The 16,345-nt window shown below is 56.4% G+C and overlaps 7 protein-coding genes across 7 annotated transcripts; 3 read left to right on the plus strand and 4 right to left on the minus strand.

Annotated features, from left to right (window-relative positions):
• Positions 1-26: 26 nt before the first annotated feature.
• On the minus strand, positions 27-839 carry BDY17DRAFT_241568 (tyrosyl-DNA phosphodiesterase I; the record flags this gene model as incomplete). Its single annotated transcript, XM_033730378.1, has 1 exon — positions 27-839. A coding segment is annotated over one exon (813 nt), but the record flags the coding sequence as incomplete, so codon positions are not given.
• A 1,277-nt stretch (positions 840-2,116) lies between these two features.
• On the plus strand, positions 2,117-3,721 carry BDY17DRAFT_245973 (pyridoxal phosphate-dependent transferase; the record flags this gene model as incomplete). Its single annotated transcript, XM_033730678.1, has 2 exons — positions 2,117-3,409; positions 3,494-3,721. The coding sequence occupies 2 exons, from the start codon at positions 2,117-2,119 to the stop codon at positions 3,719-3,721; spliced, it is 1,521 nt and encodes a 506-aa protein (XP_033592881.1).
• Positions 3,722-3,786: 65 nt separating this feature from the next.
• On the minus strand, positions 3,787-5,143 carry BDY17DRAFT_246675 (thiamine-repressible mitochondrial transport protein THI74; the record flags this gene model as incomplete). The annotated part of the gene is made up of 2 exons (XM_033730747.1): positions 3,787-4,908; positions 4,964-5,143. 2 exons carry the CDS (start codon positions 5,141-5,143, stop codon positions 3,787-3,789), a joined length of 1,302 nt encoding a protein of 433 aa, XP_033592882.1.
• A 229-nt stretch (positions 5,144-5,372) lies between these two features.
• Positions 5,373-6,372, plus strand: BDY17DRAFT_291246 (uncharacterized protein). Its single transcript, XM_033732635.1, has one exon. The coding sequence runs from the start codon at positions 5,385-5,387 to the stop codon at positions 6,003-6,005; it is 621 nt and encodes a 206-aa protein (XP_033592883.1). The 5' UTR covers positions 5,373-5,384; the 3' UTR covers positions 6,006-6,372.
• On the minus strand, positions 6,373-13,471 carry BDY17DRAFT_351244 (uncharacterized protein). The gene is made up of 2 exons (XM_033738203.1): positions 13,265-13,471; positions 6,373-13,148 (listed from the first exon to the last, which is right to left on the minus strand). The coding sequence occupies exons 1-2, from the start codon at positions 13,332-13,334 to the stop codon at positions 6,517-6,519; spliced, it is 6,702 nt and encodes a 2,233-aa protein (XP_033592884.1). The 5' UTR covers positions 13,335-13,471; the 3' UTR covers positions 6,373-6,516.
• A 322-nt stretch (positions 13,472-13,793) lies between these two features.
• BDY17DRAFT_246225 (splicing factor, Prp19-binding domain-containing protein) lies at positions 13,794-14,966 on the minus strand (the record flags this gene model as incomplete). Its single annotated transcript, XM_033730711.1, has 1 exon — positions 13,794-14,966. The coding sequence occupies one exon, from the start codon at positions 14,964-14,966 to the stop codon at positions 13,794-13,796; it is 1,173 nt and encodes a 390-aa protein (XP_033592885.1).
• A 155-nt stretch (positions 14,967-15,121) lies between these two features.
• On the plus strand, positions 15,122-16,327 carry BDY17DRAFT_291250 (uncharacterized protein). Its single transcript, XM_033732636.1, has 2 exons — positions 15,122-15,206; positions 15,256-16,327. The coding sequence occupies exons 1-2, from the start codon at positions 15,163-15,165 to the stop codon at positions 16,115-16,117; spliced, it is 906 nt and encodes a 301-aa protein (XP_033592886.1). The 5' UTR covers positions 15,122-15,162; the 3' UTR covers positions 16,118-16,327.
• The last annotated feature ends 18 nt before the right edge of the window (positions 16,328-16,345 follow it).

Below are 16,345 nucleotides of genomic sequence, written 5' to 3' on the forward strand. Positions count from 1 at the left end.
GTTGTCTTCTTCTTCCCTCGAGCGTACAAGATTTTGTTGTGGCTTAGCAGGCCGGTGCGCGTGGAGCGGTAGTCGCGAAAGCACGTTCGGGGGAATTTCTCGCTTTCGAACCATTTTCGGTTCAGGCAGATTGTGCCGGCGGAGCCTGCTTTGGAGGCGGTGACGGTGTTGTGGGTGGGGAAGTAGATGCGGAGGAGGTCGCGGATGTCCTGCGTGGCGGCGGCGGTACGGGGTCGAGGTGTGGTCGTAGTGGAGGGTTTGAAGAAGTCTGCTTTGGGTTTGGTGGTGGTGGTTGCTGTTTCTGCTCGCGCTATCATGTCTTCACCCCTGGCTGCTGCGTGCACAGTTTTGAGGAAGTCGTCGTTGAGCGAGCCGATGGATGAAGCGGCGAAGTCGACCTGCAGCCCGTCTTGAGACTCCAGTCCCAGTTGTCGGACAGCATGGGCCAGACCGGACAGACCTGTGCGCTCGGCTTCATCGTCAAAATGGCTGCCACCGACTGTATGCACGAACATCATGCCTTCCGTTGCAGAAAAGTCGAAATTGAGTAGACCTTCTCTCACGTCTCGATCCAGTTGCTGTCGGCGAAGGAAGTAGAGTAGTTCCTGGGCGAATGGGGGCAGTTCATCCGCTTCCGCCTTACCGCCATCGGGGAGTCGCGGCAGGTCAATGATGAACACACTGTTCTCCATCACGCCCGTCTCGCCCCAGTCAAACGTCAGGAGATTGGCAGATGGAATGGCAATACGCAGCTTTTCCGGATGGAAGAGGAGCATGAGCTTGGAATGCATGCAATGGATTGGTTGATACATCGGCGGGAAGCAGAGGCGGAGCCAGGCATGTGCGGCCGCCGTTTGCTCTAGCATTTCCTGTCGGAGTTCGGGGGTATCGCCTTGCATGATGAATATGCATTTGGTGGTGCCGCCTCGCTGGGGCGTTTTGATCTTGGATAGCACCCATTCCATATCCCATTGGAAAGCGGAGAGGACGGCTGTGCGGAGGGTGAGTGGCTCGAGGACTTCCTCAAGTTTGATCTCGTTGCCGGTCCGCTCGTGGCCGAAGGCCCAAGTCTTCTTGACGACACCATTGGGGTACTGCAATACTTTCTGGGTAGGTTGGCGTGGTTCATCACCATGTGGCTCGTCTTTGATCGTAGGTTTAGACGTCAGTGCCTTCAACCGCTGATTGGCAGCATTGGCTGCAGGAGACTTCCGATCCAGTTGAGTCTGATTGACCATGGTAGAAAAGGACTTCAACACCGCACCACTTGGCAGGGACACGGTCGACTCCTCCAACTTTGGAGCCTTCCTAGGGCTGCGAGTGGAGACGGGAGGGGAGATGGACCTTTGGCGTTTGCGAGCCAGCCGCTCTAGTCGCTCCGCTTCCATTGCTTTTCGGTCGAGGCCGATGAGTCCCGTTTGAGTGGTGGCGACAGTATGGATTGGAAGGGTATCGTTTGTAGGCAGGGCTTTGCCAGCTTCATCTTCTGCTGTTTGGAGGGAGAGTGCTAATGCGCGTTTCAGATCTTCCTCTTCTTCGGAGTCGGTGTGAGTCATGTTGGCCGCATGTAGAGCAGCAGGACGATCCGGAAACGTGAATGGATGGTGAACCGGATGCGAGGCTCCGTTCGACCAAAGTGCGTTTGTTGATCTCCGCACGTGCTGTTCCAGAACACCTTCATCGACCGCTTAGCGACATCACATGCATTTGCCCAATGCTCCCATTCAAGGCTGTACGGGAGGAGTGACTCAGGCGGCGAATTAGCAGGTGTTGTAGAAGTCGCGGTGGCAAGCTACAGACGTGTCGATGTTGCAGCCTGAGGAGGCAAGCGCGCTCGCGGCCTTGTCGCGCGGCGGAAGTGATTCCGTCCCGAACCTCACGGCATCGAACTTCATCGAAAGAATTGTCGACGACGGCGATGACTCTGATCTCGACTCTCTCACTTCAACATACATTTATATACCAGGATCCGCATCTCTAGGCTGGCTTAGCATAACTTGGTTGCATCCTCACCTACACCGCATTCGCTCGTATCCAGCCAGTGACAATGTCTTCCAACCCGGTCTCCAACGGCCAGCACCCCAACGACAATGCCTCCCCCGTCCCTCCAATGGGCATGACAAGCGAACAATTCCAACAAGCAGCCGCCTCCTCCGCAGAAGCAATATCAACCTACTACAACACCATAGCCTCGCGTCCCGTCCTCCCCTCCATCACCCCCGGCTACCTCCAAAAACTCCTCCCCACCGCTCCCCCAACCGAAGGCGAACCCTGGAGCGCCATAGAACGCGACATCGAGCGCGCCATCATGCCCGGCGTAACTCACTGGCAGCACCCGAAATTCATGGCCTTCTTCCCCGCCGCCACCACCTACCCCAGCATGCTCGGCGAGCTCTGGAGCGCCGCCCTCTCCGCCCCGGCTTTCAATTGGATTTGCTCGCCTGTTGTTACGGAGCTGGAGACGATTGTGCTGGATTGGATGGCGCTGATGTTGCGTTTGCCAGAGTCGTTTCTTTCCCGCGGGGAGGGTGGGGGCGTTATTCAGCTTTCGGCTAGTGATGCTATTGCTACTGTTATGATTGCTGCGAGGGAGAGGTGGATTCGAAGGCAATTGGAGCGCGAGGGCGTCAAGGGCGAAGAGGAAGTTGAGGACCGATCGTGCGAGCTTAGAGGGAAATTGGTGGCTCTTGGATCGGATCAGTCGCATTCGAGCACGAAGAAAGGCGCCATTGTCGCAGGCACGAGATTCAGGACAATCATCACGCACCACGCCGACGCCTACGCCTTGAGCGGACACGAACTGCGGAAGAAGATTGAATCCCTGAAAGCCCAGGGCTTAGAACCATACTATCTAACCGTCACCCTCGGGACAACGAGCACGTGCGCAGTCGACGATCTGCAATCCATCGCCCAAGTCGCAAAAGATTACCCCGACATCTGGATCCACTGCGACGCCGCATACGCCGGCAACGCCCTCATCCTACCCGAATACCAACACCTCTCCGAACAACTCGCCTTCGTCGACTCCTTCAACCCCAACATGCACAAATGGCTGCGTGTCAACTTCGATGCGGCACTGCTGTATGTGCAGAAGCGACGAGATTTGACCGATACGCTGAGCATCACGCCCGCATATCTGCGGAATCAATTCACCGAAAGCGGACTGGTGACGGATTACCGTGATTGGCAGATCCCGTTGGGGCGAAGATTCCGAGCATTGAAGATCTGGTTCGTCATCCGCACGTTTGGGATTGACGGTCTGCGGGCTGCGCTGCGGCATGGCATTACATTGGGTGATCAATTCGCCGGTCTCGTAAGATCGCGAAGTGACCTCTTCAGCATCCTCACTCCGCCCGCATTCGGCTTGACGGTGTTCACCGTAAACCCGCAAAAAGGACTCCGCCCTATGGTAGAAGACTCCGACGCAGGAGCCGACCCGCGACCCTTCGAGGATACAGAGAAGCCGATCAAGCCGGACGTGAGCGACGAAGAGCTGAGGCGAGGGAATGAAGTGACGAAAGAGGTGTTCGAGATCATCGACGGGCAGAAGGAGTTCTTCCTGACTTCCACCGTTGTTAACGGCGTGTATGCGATCAGATTGGTGTCGGCAAATCCGTCGGCGGAGGAGAAGTATGTACGCGAGGTCTTTGACATTTTGGTCAGTACGGCGGAGGATGTGTTGCGGAAGCGTGAGGCTGGTGTACATACGAACGGGTCGTAGAAGTAGGTTCATAGTGTTGACGGAGGAGTGCGTGTTGCTCCTGATGCTATCAAGGCGTCGTCATCTCATCTCTCAACGTCTCGCTCCTCCAATTGCCGGACCGTTTCCTCCTTGTTCTCCTCGTGGCTGACAAGAATAAACGACGACACCACCACCATAGCCCCAATCCAATACACCGCAGTGGAAGTCTGCTCATTCAACACCATTTGTCCCACCAAAGTCAGCGGGATCGTCATGCTCAACCCCACCGTCACCAGAACAGGACTGGTGAGCAACACAGCATACGCCCACGCCACATCGCTGATCATGCTGCCCGCTCCGTTCAGCAGGAGGATCCAAGTCACGCGCCCAGCGGGTGGAAATTCGAATCTCTCCACTCCCGTCCAATGCAGGATGAAGAAGAAGGGGAAGAGCATGACGGCGTTGAATAGACCGACAAGCCCGAAGAATACAGGCATGCTGACGAGGCTGTCGTCTGGAACGCGCTTTTTAAGGCGTGTAATGTAGAGGGCGTAGATGGCGGCGCTGATCAGCGCGAGCGTATTTCCCCACGCCAGCTCGCCTGTGGTCTTTTCGGGAAAGGAGCCACGGTGGTCGTCGTCGGAGCTTTTGCCGGAAAAGTCCACGGAAGAGATGAGCGCGACTCCAGCTAGGGATAGAATGACGCTCAAGGATTTGCGGAGAGTCAGCTTCTCCACTCCAATCATGGCGCCGAAGATGAGGGTGAAGATGCTGGCGGTGGAGGTGAGGATGGTGGAGGATGCGACGGTGGTGTGTTGCAGGCAGGCTAGGAGGATGTAGCCTGCGCCGAACCAGAGGAGGCAGAATTCGAGACTGAGGCGTGCAGTCTCGGATAAGGTCAGGCGGTTGGCGGAATGGGTGGACTCAGAGTGGCGCCTTTTGATGCTTGGGCTCTGAGATGGCGTTCTTGCCGGACGGAGGAGCGACTCGGTCGATCCTCCTGTTGGATCAAGTGCTCTGGAGTGGGAATGAGTTCCTGTCCGGAAACCCAGTCGACTGGAAAGCTTGGATGCAGCATCTCTGCACTCGTTCATCCATTCGTGAAATTCATCCGGTCGCCGATACGCCTTGTGCAAAACAGCAGGGGCCAGTGGAAGAATGAAGAATAGAGTATTGATGTAGGTGACGAAGAAGGGATTGCTGAATGAGTGGTCTGCCAATATTGCCTACGCGAAGATTAGCAGAGTCATTGGCCACGCGAAGGGTATGTCTGGTACTAACGCTGGCGAGGAAACTGGAGCCAGTCCAGAACACGACGACTAATGCGAGCAGCAAGAGGCCCAGAGTGCGTCTCCAACGCGCTGAATTTCCCTTGTGACTGTCGATACTCGCTGGTCCGGCTCCATGGGAAGAGAGGTCGCCGACCACCGCGGCCGGTAGGGGTGGTTCGAGACTGGCCATCAACGAGCGCGGAGGCTTCCAAGATGTGCGATTCAGAGATGCGAGAGAGATAGAATTAGGTTGTTGAGCCCTTGTAATGCTTCCATGGAAAATTGGTAATGAACGACGCCAAGAGGGTTGCGAGATAGGATGTTGGATAAGACACGAGAAAGACGACGTGAAGTCACAGAACATGTGGTCCAAGCGCGGCCTGGCCAAGCTTCACTTCACGAAAGATATGACTTTCTACACCTCCCCCTCCATGTCCCCATTCCCGCCCAGCAATGGCCTCATAACACCCACAATGTCCTCGCGAACAATCGCCCTACCAGGCCAACCCATCGGCCCAACAAACACGCACAACATCGGCTCAGGAACGCACATCGCCGGCTCCCAACTCCACGCCAGCATCGCTGGCCCCCTCACCACCACCCCCTCCACCACAAAGCCATCAAAAGCCGCAACCCTCTCCATTGCCCGCCCAACAGGCACCCTCCTCCCAGAAGTAGGCACCGTCGTCCTCGGCAAAATCACACGCACAAACCCCCGACAAGCAAGCCTCAACATCCTCGCTCTCGGCTCTACAGGCGCACACGTTTTGCGCGAACCATTTCCCGCTCTCATTCGGCAGCAGGACATCCGCGCCACGGAGATTGACAAGGTGAAAGTGAGCGAGAGTTTTCGCGTGGGCGATGTGGTGCGGGCGCAGGTGATTTCGTTAGGCGACGAGCGCAGCTATTATTTGAGTACGGCGAAGAATGAGCTGGGGGTGGTGATGGCCACGAGCGAGTGGGGAAATCAGATGGTTCCGGTTAGTTGGAGGGAGTTTTGGGATGAGAAGATGGGGGTGAAGGAGTTGCGGAAGGTGGCGAAACCAGTGTGAGGCGTGGGATGAGAACGGATGGAAGATGGGAATTACAGCAAGTCCATTGCTGGATCACTGATGCGTGTCATGGACGCTGGGATCGGATATGTGCGAGGCGGCTCTCGACATATCAAGACGAGGCTGCTGGCCGAGCTACGCTGGCTTAAGTCCATGCGGTTAAATTGACAACGCAGCCACAGCATGACAGCAGCATATCTCGGAGCAAATGCCTGACGCTTCTCGACACTGCTGCGTGATGCTTGCTGGGAGACACGAGGACCACGAGCACGCTCGGACATTGGCCTTTACCTCTTCACGGCATAGAGATGATTTCAAGAGAGGATGAGATGTGGAAGACAGATACCAAACTGAAGCAACTTCACTGTACCTGTTCAGTAATGTAACATACGCTATCCATGCGCAGGCTCGCCGGCCTCGGGGTATCTTCAGTAGCAAAGCCATGCGCCTCCCAGAAACCCCAAGTAATCGTAACTCAATCATGCCTCTCCGCGTGACCTCAGCCAGAAAGCTACGCCACAATCTCCCCCTCGCCTCCCGTAGTCGCTTCCCAAACAGCAATCTCCGGCGAAAAAGCACAATACCACCACTCACTCGCCCTCCAACCCCCCTTCCACAACCCCTCCACTTCCCTCCCCGCCCCAAAGCGCAGCACCAAACCCGTCTTCTCCATCCACGCCAACACCAGCTCAACCTCCCAAACCCAAAAGTGGCCCTTATGCGCCTTCTCGATCCCTTCGGCCGTAGAGCCAGGTTTGAAAGCGACGACGTGCAAAATGGAGCGCAGAACCGCCGCCCAGATGTCTGTGATTAGGTTGCCGTTGATGTCGATCCAGACTGGAGTGGCGTCCTGAAGAGGCGCGAGGGGGGTGCGAGGAACCTGTACGCCAGGGGTGAGATTGTGCTTTGCTGTGAACTTGGCGCCTTGCTCGAAGATGACAGGCTGCTCGAATGGGCTGTCAATGGCTGTCTTGTCCTTCGCCTGCGCCAGGGCACTCTCGGAGAGAGTAGCACGAGGCGTCAGATGGCCTTGAGCGACCATGTTCATCATGGCCAGCATCGTAGACCCAGAGGCTGGAGATTCGAGGCTGATTTGATCGCCGTTCTGAAGATCTTCCACCATTTTAGTCCGGGCCTGAGCAGCATCCGTGAGCAAAGCTGCCTCCGTATCCTTACCAGGCCAGCGCTGAAACTGCGCCAACGCCTGTGTGGAAAGCACGTAGTTGCGGCCTGGAAGCTGGCGGTCGCCTCGTTTTCGAACCAGGGTACGCGCCTGCTCCAGTTGATCGGTGGCCTTCTGAAGGACGGAGCCATCCAATGTCCGCAACTTGGTTGCTGCACTGGCGATGTTGTAATCGTCGTCCTTGGTCAAAGCCGTTGCGCGTGCCCATGACTTGGCTACAGCGAGTTCGGTTGCATTGCTCTCACTCTCCGATTGAGCTTGAATTGGTTTCAGCGTGACTTCATGACCGTGCTCCAGCGCTTCACGAGACTTAGGCAGGTCCTGGAGTTCACTGCCCTCGGTAAGTAGCGGCATGTTGACTTCTCCCCAGCGGACCAGAGCAGGCCAGTCAGCCTCTTGCAAGTTGTCGAAATCAAGATCCTTGATATCGCCCTTTTCGTACGCGGCCAGGATTGGGTCATGCAGACCCGCCTCCAGTTGTCCGAGTCGGCGCTTGCTGGCATTGCTCATAGCTTCCCAATGCTGAATCAAAGACGTCTTGGCGTATTTGAATGCCAAAGCATGCGCGACGATCTCCCAGTGTGGGGTTGAGTCGCCACTTGGCTCTCCGCAGAGCAGACGAACAAGAGCCACGGCGGTATTGTATCGGTGGTGATCGACCATTGCGATAGCTTTCGCCCTGGACCTCTTGGGAGCATGGATGGGGTAGAGCTCCGTTGCGCTTCGTTTCCTGGAGGCACGTGGCCGGTACTCTGCATCCGTGTTTGGCGGCTCAACCACGTCGGCGGCTGCCTCGCCATTGATCACATCCGCACCTTTAGCCTTTTTCCGAGACTTGTATACTGTGGGTGCCGGCAACTTCCTCTTCGTGCCCCGAGAGCTTTGATCAACATTCTGCGGGTCACCAACTTGCAGGTCACCAGTTTGCGAGCTGCCGGACGAGCTCACCTGAACGGCCGGTGGTGACTCTGCCTCTGCCTCTGGCTTGTTGTTCTTCCTCACAGCTTGTTTTCTCTTCTTCCCATCCGTCCGAAGCCGACCCCATTTCTCCAACTTGACATAATCATCATCAACAATCGAGCACAAAGACCCAGTCATGGCGCAATTGCCACACCTCACCTTCGCCGTGCCGCCCTTGCACGTCTTCCGGACCTTGGCGCAGCGCGAACATCCCTGTGTTTGCGAAGCGCTCTGTTGCAAAGCGGAGAGGGTGACTGGTAAAGGTGCTGGGGCCGGGGCGATCGGTCGCTGAGCCTCTTGGCCGTTTGCTACTTGGGACGCTTGAGATGCCGGTCCGAGAAGTTGGGCAATTTGGGCCCGATCGCTGGGTACGCGCGTACACAACGAGCCGTCTGATTTGCACAGGTCGCATCGTTCGGTATCTGATCCCCCGTAGCACGGAGTTTGACGCATCACACACGACATGCATCTCGCCTCGCCAGAATTAGGCTGCCTGGGCTCCGCTGGCTGTGCGATGGGAGCAATTTGACCTCCGGCAGTCGACGGTGGAGTCAATGATGCAGGAGCCAGAGGAGTTCCCAAGTAGCGGTGGTACATGGGATCGAGGCTCGCGCGTGGAGCGATTTGTGCATGTGGTCTCGGCGCAGGCTGTGGCCGGATCGGTGCCAGAGCTGGGCCCGGATCAAGTCGCGGGACCACAGCGGTGGCCGGAGCCTTGGACTTTTGCTTTCGTTTGGACGGGCGTGGCTCGCTATCACACTTCTTCAAGGAAGACAATGTGAAAGGGGAGCTTTCAGACCAGAACTCGTAGCCTCGTGTACGACCCGTGTTGTTGATTGGACAAACGTGCGGAGCCGTGAGGTGATGGTTGATAAAAGTGGGTTTCGCAGGAGCGGCCAAAACACTATGCTTGAGGACCAGGCTCTCTTCCCACAGGTATACCTGCGCCAGCTCGTAATCGAAGGCGTCTTCCGGGTCCACTGAAGTGGCCTTGTCGCGAGTTCTCATGGCCTTGCCGCGGCGATCGGCCTCGATGCTCTGGGCACGATGGAGAAGGTCGGCGAGATCGCGTGGAGCGGCTTCATACGTCTTCCAGAAGCTCTGTAGGCTCGCACGGGCGTCGGAGGCGAAGCCAATTGCGCCAGCCGTACCGATAGTGCCGGAAGACGCATATTCGGTCTGCAAGGGAGCCAGCATCAAGAGACGTTGCATGGCCTCGCCTTCAAGCTTCTCATGTCTCGCAACACTAGCCTTGCGTGTGGCTTTAGAAGGAAGCTCTCCACCGTGAGATGCATTCGCCAGCCGCCGAACTGTGACATTCTCCACTGTAGGAAATGTGCCCCAGTCTCGTAATCGGTTTTGAGGCAAGCCTTTGTATGGACGAGATTGAGTGGTGGCGTCTCCATTCTTGGGGAACCTCTCAACAGGGCCACCAAGCCTGCCATTCTCCTCATGCGTCCGGGTGGCAACTTCGAGCAGATCATCCTCGATCTCGACGCTCTTGGGCAGGAATTTGCGGGGGTAGGCATCAATAATGGACTTCTGCAACCGCCTCACTCGCATCGAAGTCGACAAGACGTTTGGAAGGGTCAAGATGTCGTGCTTCTGTGGGGTACCGTTCTTGTCCACAAAGCCGAATTCGTATTTGTTGAGCTGACGTTGCTTCACCAGTTCATCGACAACGTTCTCGGCCGTGTGCCGGTCTGGTTGCTGATTGTACTTCTTCGACCATGCAGTGCGGAACGGGTAGTACATGTTTTTGCTTCCAGGGAAGGCCCCGCGGGCGGCATTCATGGTGTCGAGCACGATTTGCATACGGTTTGCTCGCACCGTGCCCGCGTGTCGATTGACGCCTGCTTTTCCTGATACCTTGACAGTAGGTGCTGAAGCATCGATGTCCACGAGCACGAGCTCTGGAAGATTGTCGAGCTCATCAGGGTTCTCATCGTCAGACATCGTATCGTCTCCAGCGGCAGTAGCCAGGCTGTCCGTAGCATCTTGCGGGGTCAGTTCAGACATTGCGTGGTTGGCTTCTGGCACCTGCTCTTCTGTGACGGTAGGTGAAGTTTCGTCGTTAATGGAGGGTGATTTTGCTTGGGTGTTTGAAGGCACTGGTGGAGCACTGAGGGCCTCATCGACTTCAAGACCTTCAGAGCGCGGCCGCAGACCATCAACGTTTTCCCCCGCAGATGGTGACTGTGAGTGCGATATGCCAGCCGAAGCGACATGAGGATCTGCATTTGCATGTTGTCCATCGCCGTCCTTTGATTGAGTTGAAGATGGCGTCACAGCCGGTGCTTCGTCACTCGCATTGCCAGTCTCATTCACCGTAGGCTCAGGCTGGCTCGTCCCATCGCGGCTCTGCGGCAGACTTGAAACAACAGCAGCATATTTCCCATTACCGCGGTGCACCCATTTCACGTCAGGATGTTGACGAGTAAACTCTTTGGAGTGCAAACCCTGCATGACCGGCGCAGAGGGGGTGGGAGACTGGGCGGTCTTTGGGGTTCCGCTGGCCGAGTTGGCCGTCGAAGCTGTTGTTTGCGGTTGGGGCTGCTGAGAGCGAGCCAGGTTGGCTGGTGCAGTACGAGGCTGGACGGGCTGAGCTGCTTTCCGGGCCGCTTGTAATTCCGCAAGTCTTGCGCGCTCAGCACGCTCTGCGTTCGAGGGACGGCCACGCTTCCGCTTCTTGGATAGTGCAGCGAGCTGCGCGACGGCAAAAGGCTCAGCACCAATGTCTGAAGCTCCTGCAGATGCTTGTGGCTCCTCCGGGAAGCTCCTTGCCAGCTCCGTCGATGAAGGTAACAGACTGTCCAAGCCAGGTATCGTAGTCTGCTCCACAGGGACGCCCACGCGCTGTCTTGTTCTCGGCAATCGGTCCTCTTCAGGGACATCTTCATCGACTAGAATCTCAACCAATTCTTCACGTAGGACGTCATCCTCATGCGCGGAGGCCTGCGCAGCACCACCCAGCGCTGCCGAACCCCCTCCAAAGCACGGCAACGTTTTGAGCTTGTCAGACTTGAAGACGACCACCATGTTCAAAGGCTTCCGCCCCAATTTGGTGTATTGCGCGAAACGCAACTCCTTCGCATCTGCTGCATCGATGTATACTCCTGGTATGGTACGAGACGATTTCGCAGCCTTAGCCTTGGTGGAACGCAGGTTGCCATTCGTTGCCGGAACGTCAGGGCGATTTGCACCTCCAACAGATGTTGCAGTCTTGCTGGACTCCGTGGCAGTTCTTCGGACTCGCTTGATCGGCCCAACGCTCGAGTCTTTGTGATCAGGGTGACTTTGCGCGTTGTCGTCATCAACAGCAAGCGTCTCAAGGGTAGAGTGTTTCCGTTTCTTGCCAGCAAGAGGAACAACAGCTGCAGCTTCTTCTTCCAAGGCGCCCTCGACCCCTTGCTCAGTATCTGTGAGACCGGTATCACGTCGAGCCGCAGCCTGACAGTCCCGCAAGGTCGCCGATCCACTCCTACCAGCAAAGAGCCTCGGATCCGGCTGTGGGAAACCCCATGCATCAAGCTGACCGGCATTGTGCGTATTGGTTTTCGGCAGACCTCTCGGCTTTGCTGGGGCTTTCTGCTGCACCGTAACCGACGTCCACTCCGCCCTTCCAGCTTGCACGGCCTTTTCAAAGTTGTGAAGAGTGTAGTACTTGTAGTGTGAAAGCTTGCCTTGAACGCCAGTGTCTCTGACGATGGCAAGATGGCGCAAGTGTGGTGGTTGAGAGGTTTGCCAGACGTCAGTGAGCCGAGCCATGATCTCGTCCAGTGGCCGCATCCAGAACATTCCCATGGAGCGAGCGTGCAGGTCCATCGAGCTGATGCCGTCGACTCCCGCGCCATCGACGATGTTTAAGATGAAGTTGTAGGCTGGCATGTCAGGGCTCCACTGAGGTCGAACGCCGGTTCGCAAGGGAGCGTCAAAGTAGTTCTCTTCCTCATCCCCGTGGGACACAGGTGTTTCGTCGTTAGAGTCAGCCTCCGTGTCCAGTTCATGTTGAGTGCCGCCGGTGCTAGGGCCCATCTTGGACGCCCTCTCGGAATCGTAGCCATGGAAACTCAGTCTATCCGCCTCCGACGGCTCTCTGAGTAGCTGCACGCAGCGAACCCAGGTCTCCTCGGAACCTGCACCCGAGCCACTCTCCACCTTAGCTTTGAGCTTCCTGGCCACGCCGATGAGCTCAAGGCGACGAATAGCTCTGGCATAGGCCCGTCTGCCCAGGAGGGTATTGAAAATGCCCAAGCCAGCGCGGAGATCTTCCAAGGCAGCAATCCCGTTGTTCTCCCGCAGTATCCGTATCGTTTCGCTGAACCATTCGTCGTAGTAGATGATCCCGCTGTTATTGTCTTTGCCCTTGCCCTTGTTGTTTGGAAAGGCTTGGACGTGTTGGGGTCTGGCATCCTGCTTTGTCGCGTACTTGCTGAGCTTCAGTATGGCGGTATGCGCCTTGGCCGCGATGACTTTGTCTTTGGTGATGTAGCCCTTTTTGGCAAGCTCATCCGTGCGCTTGGGCACGGAGCGTTTGTCTTGCTGGGAAAGTCTGGTCACGTCCGGTTGAAGGATGCCGTCGGGGCCGTGAGCGGCGATGATGGAGAGAAGATCGAACTCCTTGGCGGGGAGACGCTTAGTGTCGACGCCATGTCCGGCGATTGCATGCCAGACCCTTTCTTCGGAGGTGAAGATGCGTCTGGTGCTCGGGTTTGGCTGAGTGGTTGGTGACGACTCGTTTGCAGTGAGTGGTTGGCCTTCGGCGTCGACACCGTCGATTGATTGGTCGTTGTTGTGCACTTCTTTAACTTCAACGTCTGGATGACGTTCCATCCAGGTCCATACTGCTTGAACGAGAACACTGTCTACGACGTCCAAGTTGGATGGCGGGGCGTCTGAGAACAACAGGCAAGTTGGGCGTTGTTGTGGCGGAGGTGATTTGGGCTTTTGTGAATCATAGTATGTCTTGACAGCCTTTTCGATGTCTTCTCCAGCGATTCCTGTGACGTTGTTAGCGACAATTCCGTCTACTCGGCAACATTTCATCGAGTCCGAGCTAGGCTCGAACTGAGGCCTTTGCTGTGGGGATGGTGAGGTTGTTATTGTGAGGACTCGCCTTTGCTTCCTGACAACGCAACATCGTAGAGCAGCTGCTCCACCAACTCATCGAAGCTTGCCATCACCATCCACGGTCATCTTCGTCTCCTGGGAGGAGTGAGGGGGTTTGTCGGCTGCCAGACGGTCGTAAACTGATCAAAGGGTAGAGGACTCGAACGCGGGATCCAAAAGAGTGGGCATGCGTTCAGCGATGGAAGCTTGCGAGGATCAGGCAAAGTTTGGTGGGGAGTTTGGCGGGGACGGAACAGCGAAATCTCGGTTAAACTCTGGCGTTTGTGGAACCGCCAAGACTAAAGTCCTTTCCTAAATCCGCGGCTTTCACATGCCTGCACGTGGTGACTCTGGGCGTCGCATATCCAGAGCGAGGGCGAGAGACCAAGCATTCACGGGTTTACTAACACGCTTGTCTTGCAATAGATGGTTGCGTGGATACGCATCACGAAGTCATGACGGCCATATTTACCAGTGAAATGCAACAATCCACCCAACGCCTCGCTAACGTCAAACCCTCGAACCCAGCAAACATCTCATTCATACCTCGCCCTCTTGTCCCCTCGCTCTCTCTCACGCACAGGCGCGGCATTAGCCCCCGTCCGCTCCGAACGCCTCTCATCATCCGGCCGGAAGCGTTCATCCACCCCATCCAAATCCCTCTTCTTCCTGCCCACATCCTGCCCCCATCGCCCCGTATCTTCCGACTGGAGATCCCGGTACTTGGTCCGTCCCTTCTTGCCCAAGCGCGTCATGTCCCGGATGCGCATGTACTCCGGCAGCACCGCCTTATCCCCCGTTTCATCTTCGAACTTGACGCCGGCGAAATTGCGGTTGAGCACGTTCTTGACTTCTTCGTCCTCTTCGCCAGCATCGCCGAAGAAAGCGCCCTTGTGAAAGTACTTTTGCATGTACGCCATCTTGCCCTGCCCCTCGCGCTCCTCCTTCTGCGCCTCGATGAAGGCCTGGTCTTCCGCCTCGCGCTCCTCGGCCGTCATGTTTCGTCTGCGCTCAATCTCCTCTCGCTCCTTTTCTTTCTCCTCGATGGCTAGTCTGTCTCGGCGCACGCGCTTAAGCTCCCGCAGCTTCCACGCCGCTAGCTCGGCCTCGGGATCCAAGCCATCTGTGTCGTCGACTTCGTCTTCGGGAGCAATGTCGTCGTCGTCCCAATACTTCTTGCCCGCCGCTCGTGCTGCGGCGTCTCGTTCCAGTTGAGCTTGTAGTAGAGCGTCGGCCTTCTCCCTCCTCACGCGTTCGTCTTCAGCGGCCTTTTCTTCCGCGGATGGGCCCTTGTCGGCGGCAGCAGATTGCTGTGCTCGCTTGGCTTTTGAGATGAATTTGGGCGCCAGCATGGGCTTCTTGGGTTCATCATCAGAGCTGCTTTCCTCCTCCTCTGAAGACCCAGACTCTTCTTCGCTGCTTCCATCTTCATCGTCATCTCCGTCTTCCGAAGACGATTCCGATGCGGTCACAAAGCCTTCTAGATCTTGTTCCGGCGGCTTCGGCGCTTTGGATATTTGTTGTCCAGCCTTGCTCAAATCGACGCCCAGCTTCTTCTGCGACGGAAAGGAAGAGGCTTTTGGCGGCGGGGCTTTCGTGGGCGCATCGTCTTCCTCTTCTTGCTCGGATGATTCGTCCTCTGATTCGGGATCTTCAACTTCGGCTTTGCCAGGTCGGTAGCGAGTGGGCTGTGCCCGATTCTTAGTCATTCGACTCGACGGCGGAGGCATCTTTGCGAGCTGCCGTTCAAGCGACGCAGACGGGATGTGAAGGAAGAGGATGTTAAGCAGCGGAGGTGGTGATGTTCAAAACCGCGGGGCAAATTCCGCTTCCGAAATTTATCCATCTCGAAATGCAGCAACCACTGGATGTTCTCTACTTTACATCAACTCCCCAAAGCACAACATGCCTCACAAACATACCCGCCGGAAAGGCGGCGATGACTCAAAGTGAGTGTACGCAAAGGCTGACTTGCGACTCCGCCTAACGAGCCCATAGTTTCAATCTCGCGCCCTCTACGCTCGCCAAACCGCTGCCAGCCTTTAGCACCTCTACCAGCAGCAAGAAGAAGAAACCGAAGGCGCAAAAGGGCAAGCCAGATGCCACCGATAGCGGCTACAAATATGACGACACGCCGCGCGCCTTTGCGCGCCTCATGCAGTTCCAAGCATCGAAGAAGCGCCCACGATCGGGACTAGACGACGGCCCTGAAACCAAAGCAGCGAAAAAGCGACGGATGGCCGATGGAGCGCAGCAAGGGGCAGCTGAAATTGTGCCTGCAGTGGAAAAGCCAGCGCCCGAACTCCCCAAGATCCAGCCGGGCGAACGATTGAGAGATTTCGCGGCGCGGGTGGATCAAACGATGCCGGTGGGTGGGCTCAAGCGGAGAGGCAAGGCTAAGATTGAAGGGATTCAAGAGCGGCAGACGAAAACGGAGAAGAGATTGCATAAGATGTACGCCGCGTGGCGAGAGGAGGACGCGAAGATCAAAGACAAACTCGAGGAGCAGCGGGAGGAGGAGGAAGAGGCGAATGCGGAGATGGATGGTGGTCAACAACCTCAGATCGTGGTGGGGAAGAGAAGTAAGAAGAGAATGCAGGAGGACGATCCGTGGGGTGAGTTGGTTGCACGGCGAGAGGCGAGGAAGGGACTGCATGATGTTGTGCAGGCTCCTCCTACCTTTAAAGCCGTGCCGAAGGAGAAATTCAAGGTGAAGAATGGGGCAAAGGTGAACGTGGAGAATATCCCGTCGAGTGCTGGTAGTTTGAAGAGGAGAGAGGAGTTGAGCGAGGCGCGGCAAGAAGTCATTGAGCGCTATCGTGCTATGATGGGCAAGACGGCAGCAGGCAAGTCTGTATAGCCTTGAACTAGGGTCCCTTGACGGGCATTTGAATCTCGAAAATTGCCTATTTTCTAATTCATCATACGTATATGATATGATCGTTTCATGTTATATCCTTCGCAATCCGAATCGTACTCTGTTCGAGGTGATAAGGCTGGATCGGCAAGCCGTGCCGAGATGGCAGTGACGTGAAGTGGAAAAAGGATCGCAGTTGGACTTTCGACTTTCCACCACACATCCACCACC

This window comes from Neohortaea acidophila (genome assembly GCF_010093505.1).
Source record: "Neohortaea acidophila strain CBS 113389 unplaced genomic scaffold BDY17scaffold_2, whole genome shotgun sequence".
In the NCBI taxonomy this organism is placed as follows: Eukaryota; Fungi; Ascomycota; class Dothideomycetes; order Mycosphaerellales; family Teratosphaeriaceae; genus Neohortaea; species Neohortaea acidophila.